Source organism: Strix aluco, chromosome 24 (genome assembly GCF_031877795.1).
Source record: "Strix aluco isolate bStrAlu1 chromosome 24, bStrAlu1.hap1, whole genome shotgun sequence".
NCBI classification, from domain to species: domain Eukaryota; kingdom Metazoa; phylum Chordata; class Aves; order Strigiformes; family Strigidae; genus Strix; species Strix aluco.
Window position 1 is genome coordinate 4,858,885 of NC_133954.1, and position 11,847 is coordinate 4,870,731.

General features: G+C 59.4%; 1 protein-coding gene across 1 annotated transcript; it reads right to left on the minus strand.

The window, feature by feature from the left end:
- Positions 1 to 24: 24 nt before the first annotated feature.
- Positions 25 to 11,760, minus strand: KIF18B (kinesin family member 18B). Its single transcript, XM_074849596.1, has 15 exons — positions 11,445 to 11,760; positions 8,499 to 8,656; positions 7,906 to 8,010; positions 7,522 to 7,632; positions 5,832 to 6,029; positions 5,467 to 5,643; positions 4,991 to 5,065; positions 4,763 to 4,872; positions 4,336 to 4,456; positions 3,982 to 4,097; positions 3,013 to 3,227; positions 1,900 to 2,224; positions 1,056 to 1,151; positions 680 to 870; positions 25 to 448 (listed from the first exon to the last, which is right to left on the minus strand). The coding sequence occupies exons 1-15, from the start codon at positions 11,758 to 11,760 to the stop codon at positions 333 to 335; spliced, it is 2,430 nt and encodes an 809-aa protein (XP_074705697.1). The 3' UTR covers positions 25 to 332.
- Between the last annotated feature and the right edge of the window lie 87 nt (positions 11,761 to 11,847).

Sequence of the window (11,847 nt, forward strand, 5' to 3'; positions counted from 1 at the left end):
AAAAAGATTTATTAAAAGCGCGTGTTATTTCTTAGCATCACCCATCTGTTAGCACTCGACACCCCGGCGCGGATTAGAGAGGGGCTGAGAGGGAACAACAATAATCCATCTGCTGCAAAAACACAGAGGGCTGCGCCGAGGGGGGGAACACACAACGGGGGACATAACCGGGACCCTGGACAGGAGGGGCCTGGGGGTGACTTCAGGGGTACAGGAAGGGCTTGAGGGAATTGCTGTGGGGCTGCAGGAAGGGTGGGACAGGGCTACAAGAGAAAGGAAGAAGTTTGGCACCTGGGTTTGGACACTGCAAGGGATCCTGGGTGGAGGAGCCATCAGCATAAGAGCTTCATTGGCTGGGGGGTGGGAGCAGGGGGGGCACTGCCGAGGGCCACGAGCTCTTTGGAGGTCCTGCTGCTGCCCTTCCAGGTGAGAGGGCCCGAAGGATGTTCTGAGGATGGAAAGAGGAGGGAAGTGGATTAGTCAGCTCCTGGGTAAAAGCAGCAAACCCACGTCCCCCCCCCGACAGAGATCCAGGCACTGCCAGCCCCCTCCTCCTTTCTGCCCCTCCCCAAGCACCCACCAGCCTTCCCCGAGGCTCTGGCTACAGCCAGGGAGCAGCAAACCCCAAAGAGCATCTTCCACCAGCACCAAACCTCCCAATTCCAGGTATTTTCCTCACCTGAAGCGGAAGGGGGCTGGTACAGCGCCCGTTTGGTGCCTGTCCTGCCGCAGGGAACGCTCTTGCAGCCCATGGTGCTGCGGGAAGAGGGTTTCCCCAGGCGCCGGCCCGGGAGCGGAGGGGCGCAGGAGGGCTGCGCAGATCTCAGGGTGCTGCAGCTCTGGAGCTTGTCCAGGGTGGGGAGAGCAGCGCTGTGAAAGAGAAAGGGGCTGTTTTAAACCCGCGAGGCTCAGGGCAGAGACCCCCGTGTCCCCAGATGTCACAGGTGAGATGGAGCTGACGCAGGCAGGGATGGGGGCTCGAGCCCCAGGCAGCTGCCAGCCCTTGCTGCCTGCGCGGAGCGCTCTGGGGGACGGGGTGCCAGCGGCTGGCTCACCTCTCCACTCGCCTCCGCTTCTGCGCAGGGGGTTTGGAGACCACAGAGGGCCTGGGGATGGAGGAACGCTTCGCGGCAAACACCGGGGCACAGGCTCTGCAGCCAAGGAGAAGGGAGTTAGTGCCCGCTCTCACAAGGCTGGGAGGCAGCCAGGCCAACACCATCCACCCGCAGGGAACAGAATTCACAGGAAACCAGCCCGGTTTTGTAGGGGAAAATGAGTCCAAGAGGGATAAATCCTCAGGAGAGTGGCACAGGAGGCGTCACCCCCCCGGTACTGCTGCTCCCTGAGGTGGTCGGACTGTTCCCCTGTACCTCAGTGTCCCCAGTTCCCCCCGGTAGGAACCATTTCCTAGAGCTGCAGGAGGAGACAGGGAGACCTCGGGGTGTCCTGCATTACCAAGGCCATGCCCATCTCTGGCTTTGGATGGTCTCACAGATTCACAGAGCTTTGTAAAAGCCAGAGCCTCTTTGAAGCACCGGCAATAAAAAAAACCAACTACCAATAAACAACAAAATGCAAAACCCCACAGTGCGCAGTCCCACCCTCGCTCCAACCTCTCTGGGAGCAGAGGCAATGCCCCACCTGCTTCCCAACCAGCACCTGGGGCTCCAGAAGGGCCCCAAAGGGAGAAATAGATTTCCTTGGAACGTTTTTTATATCTTTGCAAGTGATTCACACACGAGCTCGGACCGCTGGCTGCCCGTCTGCAGGCCGAGTGTCTTCTGCCCACTCTCCCCTCTTAGCAGAGCTGCAGCAATCCACAAAGGATTCACCCAGACAGCAAGACTGTGGAGGGGGGATCCCCAAAACCACAGTTAATCCACCCAGGGCAGCACTTACTTGGGCACAACGGGGCCGTCCTGCTTGTTTAGGTGGCTCTGGACACTGTCCCAGATGGAGAATTCTGGCAGGCTGGAGGGGCTGGGTGAATTACTGCCCCTGGAGATCTCAAAAGTCTCGTTCAGGATCTGAACGGGCATGGCAGGCAGGGTGCGGCGGTTTTGGGCAGCCGAATTCACCAGGGGCACGTGACTTCTGGTAGTCATCCTCCTCTTAATTGGGCTGGGAGCCACCGCCGTGGGGCTGCAGAGCGGAGCGAGGTCCTGCAAGCACTGCACAGTGCCACTCGTCACGGGGGTGCTGGGCACGGCGACAGACACCTTGGCTGAAGGAGCAGAGAAGAAACAGAGTCACCTCCTTGTCTGCAGTTCCCAGGCACCCCCAAAGCCCGGGGCATCCCCCTCACAGCCCCCCGTCACAGCTCAGTGGAGATCAGCCCAGCGAGCCCTACAGCAGCCGTTTGCCAGCGGGTGTTTCCATCAAACCGCGTTAAACCGAGAGGAAAAGAGCCAGCGCAAATAATCCTGCGTCTTGCCGGCCTAAAGGCATCAGGCTGGGCCCAAAGCAAGCGCCCTGCGGCAACGCCCGGTCTGTCCCCAGAACACAGGGTCTGCAGAGCTCACAGCTTCGCTGTGGGGATCGTGCATTGCCCCTGAGGATGAGGAGGAAGAGCTCAGCCCTGGTCAGACGCAGGCTGCCGGCTGGGAGGCTACAGCCAGGCTGACTGGGGGAAATGTACCATGGAGGAGTAAACAAGACGAGGACAAATTAGCATCAGAACTGCTGCTTTGGTCTCCGGGAGCAGAAATATCCCTCACGTTTAAGCTGACTCGCACACACATGCTGAGCTCCCCGGAGACAAGGGCTGCTCCTGGCTCCTGCCGTGCCCCGGGCTGCCGGAGGTGCTGGCCAGCCCGAATCGCTCTACAAAGCGAGGCTGCAGCCGCTCTGGGCAGAACCCGCTGGGTGCCACGTCAGGAGGAGTCAGGAGAAACTCGTCTCCCTGCCCTGTGCCCACAGCTGGGAGCTGCCCCCCCCCCCCCCGGCTCCTCCAGCACACGCCGAGACAAAAGAGAGGGGACAGCACCGACTGCCCCAAACCCAGCTCCTCACCTTCACAGTCCTGCTGCATTCTCTGGGCAGGGCTGGCCCCGCCGACCTCTGCAGCTCCCTTTGGAGACGTGGCTTGCTCCCCGCTTACACCAGCCTCCTGACTGACCAGGCGCTCCAGGTCCTCAAATTCAGAGACCATGGCAGGAGTGAGGAGGTCGGTAGCCTTCAGGAGGGTGTATTGCTTTCGGGCAACTTTCAGGATGGCAGCGAGGAGCCTGGGACAGAGAGAGACAGACCCAAGAACCAGTTAGCAGGTGAGCGTGAGCCAGCGTCACCAGTAACAGAGGCCCAGCAGCACCAGCATCACCTCTGAGACACCTCCTTGGGCGGGGCAGAGCCTGTTAGCAGAGTTTTGGGGGAAGAGAGGCAAACTTTGAAGTCGTGAGATACCCAAGTTGTAAATCTCTTCCTGCACAACCCGAGCTGTGAGTGGTGTGTTTACCTGTTGGTTACAAGGGACCAAATGGCACCTGCAGACTTTTTGCCCGGCTTCAGACACTCATCAGCTCAGCCAGAGGCAGACAGAATCCAGGCACATGTCAAGGCCAGCCTCCCTCAAGAGGCCTTTCCAAAGAGGTTCATTCTGCCAAGATGCTTGGGGCAGAGACATCAGCAGATGGTGCCATGGGAGCCCTGCCAGGGCAGGGCCTGGGGGAGCAGCAGCAAGAGGAAAGACTTCGCGGAGGTAATTTCAGGACTATCAATGTGCACTTAAGGCTCACACGGTGGCTGTGCCTGGAAACCTTCATTGCTGGCATTTCCAGGAGAGACTATCCCATGGGATTAGATCCCCAGGGGCCAAATCCCTTATTTTACAGGGCCGGCTGTCATCTGCAAGCAAAGACCTGGTCCCACATCCTTCTGGACCGCCCTTAGGATGGCTACAGGATGCAACAGGAGGGTGGGCAGCCCGTCCTCCACAGGCAAACACGAGGAAGCGGCATGTGGGGACAACACGAGGACACTCACGTCTCTGCCCGGCTGCCAGACAACCCCTGTAGAAGGTGCCTTGGTGTCTTTGGTTCCAGCTGGACATCTGTCTGGTGGGTTGCTCTGGGGCTGCTGGGAGGCATTTCCTCTGGAGCCTGGAGCAATCACCCAAAAGCCCAGCATTAGTCCATCTCTGAGCTGAGTTTGTTCCCCAAACTCCCTGTTAGCTGGGAAGTCGAGGGGTTTTGCCAGCAGTCCACAGCCCAGCACACGCTGAGCCAGGAGCCCGTGGACTGGGTGAGTTCCTGCCCTCTCCCAGTGTGCCCGGGGTACCCCATGAGGGTATGTGAGCCCCCCACCAGGCTCCACTCATCACACCACCCCTTCTCTCACCTCCTCCTCCAACTCCATTGGCATCCCAACAGGCTGTCCAGCTCCCAGCTCCTGCTGCTCTCCATCACTCTCCCTCTGAGCATCCAGGGCCACGCCTCTCTGTGGGACAGCTTCCTCCAACCTGCAGAACCAGAGAAGCAGCCCCTGAGCCAGAGAAGATCCTCTGGGGAAGCTGTCACATTGCCCAAGAAGTTCTGGGATGGATCAGAGAGAAGAGGATTAGGCCTTTGCAGCCCAGCTTTGTGCACTGTAGTCTGCCGCGCTCATAACTGCCCCCGATCCGAGTTGAGGTGATGGTGCACACCAGTAAAGAAGCTCCTCTGCTTTCTGATAGACACCTGGGCTCTGACCAGCACTAAAACCCTGCAGGCTCGGGGCACACCAGGAGGTCCCACCAAGCTCTTTCCCTGCTCCCCACCAGCCTCACCTGGGCAGCCCCTCCGGGAAGCTGGAGGGAGCCAACGGCGCCAGTGCCTGGTTCTGTGACTCCCGGGCAGCGTCCTCATAGACACGGAGCTTCGCCCGCAGATCTGCCACCTGTGAGGAAGGATCATCTCTTTCTCAGAGGGTTTCACGACCCCAGGAGCTCAGAGCTCCACGTCCCCAGCAAACCACAGCTAAAGAGAGAGCCCTCCCCTCCCTGCCAGCATCTCACCTCCGCTCTCAGCCGCTCACAGGTGATGGCGTAGTTACTAACGTGGCTGTCGGAGCTGGTCACGTTGCTCTTCAGCTGCAGAGACAGGGCCAAGGCAGAGGTTAAAGCAGTGCTGGAGCAGCACGTACCTCTCTCTCAGTGCTGAAGCAGGGCAGCTACTCAGCCTCCTCCAGGCTCCCCAGGGAGCCCAGGGTGGCTGCAGTGGGCATGACCTGTGCTCAGGGACCTGCTGCCGCAGTCACAAGCCTTTTTGTGTTCTGGGCTGAGGAGCTTTACAAGAAGACTGGGCACACACTGTCTGCAGCTTCATCCACTGCTTTCTGCCCAGAGCGGCACCCACCCCCAGGGCTGGAAAACTCAAGCTGGATAAGGGAGGCACCCACTAACCTCCCCCACCACGCACCAGGCTCCTTCCCAGCCATCCCCAGCCTCTCCCAAACACAGAGCAGATCACCGCTGCAACGCCAGATCCTCACCGACAGCTTGATCTCCTTGGCCCGGCTGGCGTACTTGAGCGTGTTATAGGTGTCCTCGTAGGCCAGGACGGAGGGACTCACAGCGGCGATCATGATGGTGCGGCAGTTGCCACCGATGGAGTCCTTCAGCAAGCGTGTGAGCTTGCTGTCCCGGTATGGGATGTGGCTTTTCTTGCTCTGTACCAAGAGATCAAGGGTCTGCTCATCTCCAAATCCTGCGCCGCAAGGGCACGGCCACACTCATCCCACGGCACCTCTCAGAGCCCAGCCCAGGCTGCCATCCTCACCGCACTGGCAGAACCATCACTGGAGGACACCGCGCACATCCACCCACCCCAGCAGGGCCACGCGAGGAACAGCGTTACCTTTGTCTCAGCCAACGCGTTGATGACGTTGATGAGGGCCAGCAGCGAGCGGTTGATGTTGGCGCCCTCCCGGAGCCGCTCTCCCTTGGTGTTGGCGACCGAAGCTCGCTCCGAGCCTGCCAGGTCGATCAGGCTCATCTTGGCCACTTGCAGGTCGTGAGTGAGGCCGCCAGTGCGGTCCTGCTGCTTCACGTAGATCTGCAAGAACAGAGATGGGTGAGGCTGCAGCTCCACAAGGCTCGTGGGGCTGCTGGTTGGAGCCAGCATCACCGGTTTCAATGTTTATAAAAGGATGGCGGAGCGGATCATGCAGGCGTGAGATCGAGCAGCGGGAAAGGAGGGGCCTGGCATGCTGAGAAGACAAGCCGAAAACTCGGCGATGACTTGAGTAGCAAAGCCACGGAAGGGATCTTGCAAGAAGGGACAGAGCTGCGGAAAATAATCAGCATCTCCTGCACTTGGTGAGCGAGTGACGTACAGCTGGTCGTGTCCCCGAAGGGCAACACCCCAACCCAAAGCCCTGGTGCAACCCGGGATGTGCTCACGCATGGTGGCAGCCCCAGCCCTGACTCCAACTGTGGGTTTTGCCAGAAATCGCAGATGCCAGCGGGGGCTGCAACCCCCAGACACAGCCTCGCAGTGCCCCAGGGAGGGATCCAAGCAGGGCTGTCGGTGCTGAGCCCAGTTCCCAGCTGGTGCAGGCGAGGAGGGACACAGCCACCGAGACTCACCCAGGAGCATCGCTACATAACTTCCCCTTCAGCATCTCTCAAGATCTCCCAGGAGAAGCAAACGCTTCCCCCCCCACCCTGGAACACCCCCAGGCCCCCAGGAGCAGCTCCTGAACAGCCTGGAGGTGCCACGGAGATGCTGGAGGCCGGTAACCAGTCCTGCATCCTCACCAGCCTGTGGTTTGCCTGTCGGGAGGCAGAGCCAGCAGCAGGCAGGGCAGAGTTCCAGCACAGCTCATGGATTCACGGCAGGCGGGAATCCAGCACCCACCGACAAGCCCGGCTGGGAAGCCGGCTGGGAAAGCATCCAGACACCTGGACTTCCCCTCTGCAAGCAGCAACGGGCAAGGCACCAGGTTCAGACTGAAATTACAGTCAGAGCCCTCTGTCTCCCCACGCAGCCGTGATGGCCCTGCTAATTCGGGGAAGGGCCTGGCTGGAATTGAAATCAACTGGCAGGTTAGTGTAGGAGAGCACTGAGAAACCAGGGAGCAAATTCACAGAGCCCCGGGGGAGCGGAATTCCTGGCTCAGTGCTGAGGGGGACACGAAGGAGCAGACTGCCTGCCTGCAGCACCTGGGGGGAGGCACAAGCAGGAGCCAGCGATAACTGGCCCCCTTTGCTCCGAGGCAGGTTTTAGGTGCAGCTCCCACACGCTGAGTTGACAAGAGACAAAAGCCCAAAGGGAAATTTCAGCCCTTGGGACGCCTAACACCAAGCTGGGAGTACTGGGAGACATGGCCACCAGCGTGACCAGTGTGTGCTGTCCTGCTGCAGCGCTGGCTAGTGCCCTGCCCAGACCCACACCTCTCTCATCAGGGCCACAACCACCTCGATTTTTCCCGTGGCACAGCAGGAGCAGTGGCAGGAGCCCCAGGATGCCGGTGCTGGCACAGGCTGGCTGCCTAGCCCCCTTCTCAGCATAAATCCCGAGTGACACCGCAACCCCCAGCCCTCACCTGGAAGATGGCGTGCGAGCGGGAGGAGGTGGTGTTGGCGTCGGTGGGATGCTGTGTCCGGTTCCTGTTGCCGTTGGCCAACATCTCCAGCAGCTGCTCTGCCGACGCAGGCTGGGAGAGAACGGGCAGAGGGCAGGCGTCAGCACAGCTCGTACGCAAGCACCGAGACAACCCAGCACCCAGCAGCCACAGCGGCTTAGGCTGAGGCATCCCGCAGCTCTGCGGGGCTCGTTTCAGCTCAGGGTCGCGTTTGCTGCCAGCCAGGAGCCGCGCAGATGGCACCCCCGCGTCCTCACACCCCCCACGTCCCCGGGACACGCCTCCGCTGTCAGAGCTGGTGCAGGCGCAGCGGTGCCCAGACCTTGTGCCCATTTCTCTACCCACCTGGTGGAAGGAGAGACCCTGAACCACGACTCCTTTCTCGGGATCCTCCCGGATGGCCAGAGGGCCCTTGGGCTCCAGCAGGTCATGAATCTGTTCGTTGTACACCTGGAGCAGGGAACGCAATGTAAGGCTGAGGTTTGGTTCCCCGGCGGGGAGCAGGGAGAGGAGCTTTGTACCCCAGGGTCACGCACAGCCTGGTGTACCCCCCGACACCACCTCCGGGGCCTCGTTACAGCGAGAGCAGCTGAGGGGGCTCTAAATGCAGAGGACAGCTCGGGAGGGCTTTACTGGCAAGTCACTGCACCACCACTCCTCCAAAGCCCTTTCAGCCAGGAAGCCCTCATCACTCTGGGGACCACGGCAAGGAGCAGAAAATGCCCCAGCTCCAGATGGGAGAAACCAGCAGCACCAGTTCTCTGAACTGGGTGGGTGAGCCTGCTTCCAGCCAGGCTCTAAGGCTGCCCTGGGGACAGCAGGCACAGCTGGCAGTGCAGCAGGTACCCTGAGTGTGGCACTGCAGGGTCTGGATCAACCCCAGATCTTAGTGACAGTGACTGGGAGGCAGGAGGGGACCCGGCTGGGACGCAGCGTACCTCCTGGTAGGAGACGAGCACCTCACAGCTCTTCTCCTCTTTCCTGGCCTCGATCCTCTTGTACAGCTCCACCATGGTGAGGTACATGATGCCAGGGCTTTTATCTGAGCCCAGCATGGTGTAGGTTTTTCCTGCTCCTGTCGCGCCGTAGGCAAACACTGGGAAGAGAAAGGGTGGAGGGTTGAAACGATCATTAATTAATAGGAGCAGCGGAACGTCCGCTCCTTGCCGGAGAGGAGAGCTTCCTGCAGCAACCCCTGCAGCGGGGGTCGCTCACAGCCTTTGCAGAGACGAGCCAAAGCCAATTACCCTCCGCGCTTGCCACGCTACCCTTCAGTGCAATTTTTTTCCTCATTTCAGCCTCTCTAATTTAGCAGACACCAAACAAGTCCCCAAACCATCACGTGCTTGGATGCTCCAGTCACCCCTGAACCTTCTTTTTAACAAGCTGAGCAGCCCCATTCCCCCACCTCTCACCAGAAGCCGTTTCTTCTTCCAGACCTGGCAATTCATCTCATCCCCCTCCCATCTTTCAACACTCTTTGAAGCATCACCATCAGAGCAGGACACACTAACCCAGAGAGCCTCAGCCCTTCTCCCCATTAGCAGCACTCGGTGCTTCACAACTCTCGTTTGAGGATCCTGGAGTTATTTTATGCAGATAGAGACACAAGACGTGCTGCCAGGTGGGCACAGTGACAGAGGCAGCCTTCAGCAGCTCGCAGAGCATGCCGGAGAGCCAGGAATAGCATCCTCCGGTCCCAGTGCCCGGCCCGGCACATGATTAGACAGGAGAGCGGCCGTCTCCCGCGCGGTGCTGCCTCACAGAAGTGATGTGCTCGTTAAGCCGCTCGTTTGCTGACAGCCTGCGAACAGCACGGGGGGCTGCGGCGGCAGGCGAGGAGCTTTCAGACCCAGCAAAGAGCTTTCAGACCTGGCTTTACAGAGCTGCCAGCCTGCGAGATGCTCACAAGGGGCACGGCAAACCCCAAAGCACCCCGAGACATGTCTGCTTCACCCCAGATCCCGCCCCGAAACTCAGCATCCTCCCAAAGCTCTGCCCCTCGCAGCGATTCGGGCTGCGAAGGGATGGCAAAATCAAGGTGCTCTTTGCGCCACAGATCCACCTGATTTCTTGCCATCCTTCCCACCCTAGCATGTGATCCTTGTCCCTCAGAATGCCTGGAAAGCACCTGCTCAGCCTCATTTTCTGCCCCAACGCCCACCTCCATCCTCTACATCACATTTCCTAGTGTCGAGCACCGTTGTGGCCCCCAGCATCACAGAACCACAGAACAGCCCAGGCTGTGAGGGACCTGGAGAGATCATCTGGTCTAAGCTTTTGTGGGAAAGGGAGCCCGGATGAGATCATCTTGCACCCTGTCCAGTGGCATCTTGAACACCTCCAGCCCTGGGGACTCCACTACGCCCCTGGGGAGGCTGTTCCAGTGACTGTTCTCACTGTAAAAAATGTCTTCTATTGAGATGAAACCTCTCCTGGTGCAACATGTACCTGCTGCCCCTTGTCTTCTCCTTGTGACCAGAGAGCCCCCATCCTCTCCATAGCTGCCCTTTAAGTCATCAAAAACAGATGAGGTTCGCCCCTGAGTCTTCTCCAGGGAGAAGAGACCCAGCTCCTCCAGTCTCCCCTCTCTGTCCAGCCCTTGGCTCATCTCTGGGGCCCTCCTTTGGAAACTCTCCACTCTACCCGCATCCTGCTCGACTTGCAGGGACCAGAGCTGGACACAGCACTGGGTGGGATGATCACATCTCTGTCTGAGCTAGAAATGCCCCTGCAGATGCAGCCCCAGACCCAACTTATGAGACTTTGTACTCCTCTGTGTTCATCTTCCCACTGTCCTTGCTTTTCCAGCCCGGCCAGGTCTCTCCTCACCATTTCCTCACCCCAAACCCTTTCCCCCCTGGAGCCCTGCGTCCAGCTCTGGGGTCCCCAGCACAGGACAGACGTGGACCTGTTGGAGCGGGGCCAGAGGAGGCCACGGGAATGGTCTGAGGGCTGGGACAGCTCTGCTGTGGGGAGAGGCTGAGAGCTGGGGGTGTTCAGCCTGGAGAGGAGAAGGCTCGGGGAGACCTTACTGAGGCCTTTCAATGTATATAAAGAGGCTTATAGGAAAGTCGGAGAAAGACTTTTTACCAGGGCCTGCAGTGACAGGACAAGGGGCAACAGCTTTTAACTGACAGAGGGCAGGTGTAGATTGGACGTAAGGAAGAAATTCTTCCCTGTGAGGGTGGTGAGGCCCTGGCACAGGTTGCCCGGAGAAGCTGTGGCTGCCCCCTCCCCAGAAGGGTTCAAGGCCAGGGTGGACGGGGCTTTGGGTAACCAGATTTAGTGACACATGTCCCTGCCCATCGCAGCAGGGTTGGACTGGATGATCTTTCAAAGTCCCTTCCAACCCAAACCATCCCGTGACTCTATAAGATGCTCTTATTCAGGCTTTGCTTCCCCTCATTGCTCCCCAGGTGGAGATTAGACATTTCCATGTCAGGATCGTGCCTGTCCTGATCACACTTACAGTCACCCCAGCTTGGTGCCACCACCAAGTTTAAGGCTGTATGTTTTTGTGTTGCTATTGTGTACCCTCATATCCCCAACTGCTCGGGGGCTTCCAAAATAAATCCACAGGTCCACTGAGCCCACCCAGCCTGGGACTGGATGGGGCAGGAGCTCCTGCAAGAATTTTAGACTGGATATTAGGAAGTATTTCTTTACAGAATGGGTTGTTGGGCATTGGAATGGGCTGCCCAGGGCAGGGGGGGAGTCCCCATCCCTGGAGGGGTTGAAGAGTCAGGTTGACCCAGCGCTGAGGGATCTGGTGGAGTTGGGAACAGTCAGTGTGAGGTTCATGGTTGGACTCAGTGATCTCCAAGATCTTTCCCAACCGAGATGATTCTGGGATTCTGATCAAAGGACCCTCTGGGTCTTACCGGAGCAGTTGTAGCCATTGAGGACGCTGTCCAACAACTCGTGGGTGGTGTGCTGGAACACCTCCTCCTGAGCGGCCCCCTCCCCAAAAACCCGGTCAAAGACAAACTTCAGGTCCTTGCCGTGGTGCTTGGGCCCATGAGTGGGCAGCACACTGCTGGGGGGGCCACTGTGCTCTTCAGGGTCGAAGACGAGGATGTGCTGGTCAACAACTTGCAGGATGGAGTGTGTGGCCCGCTCTCGCTCACAGGGAGCAGGGGGCCGCACACGCACCACAACAGCCACCGAGCCCTCCTGGGGCGGGGGCCCCAGCACCATGGTGACAGGGGGGTGCTGCGATGGGGGCACGGCACCGGCAGGAGAACAACGGCACTGGCTGGAGAACAACAGCACCGGCTGGAGAAC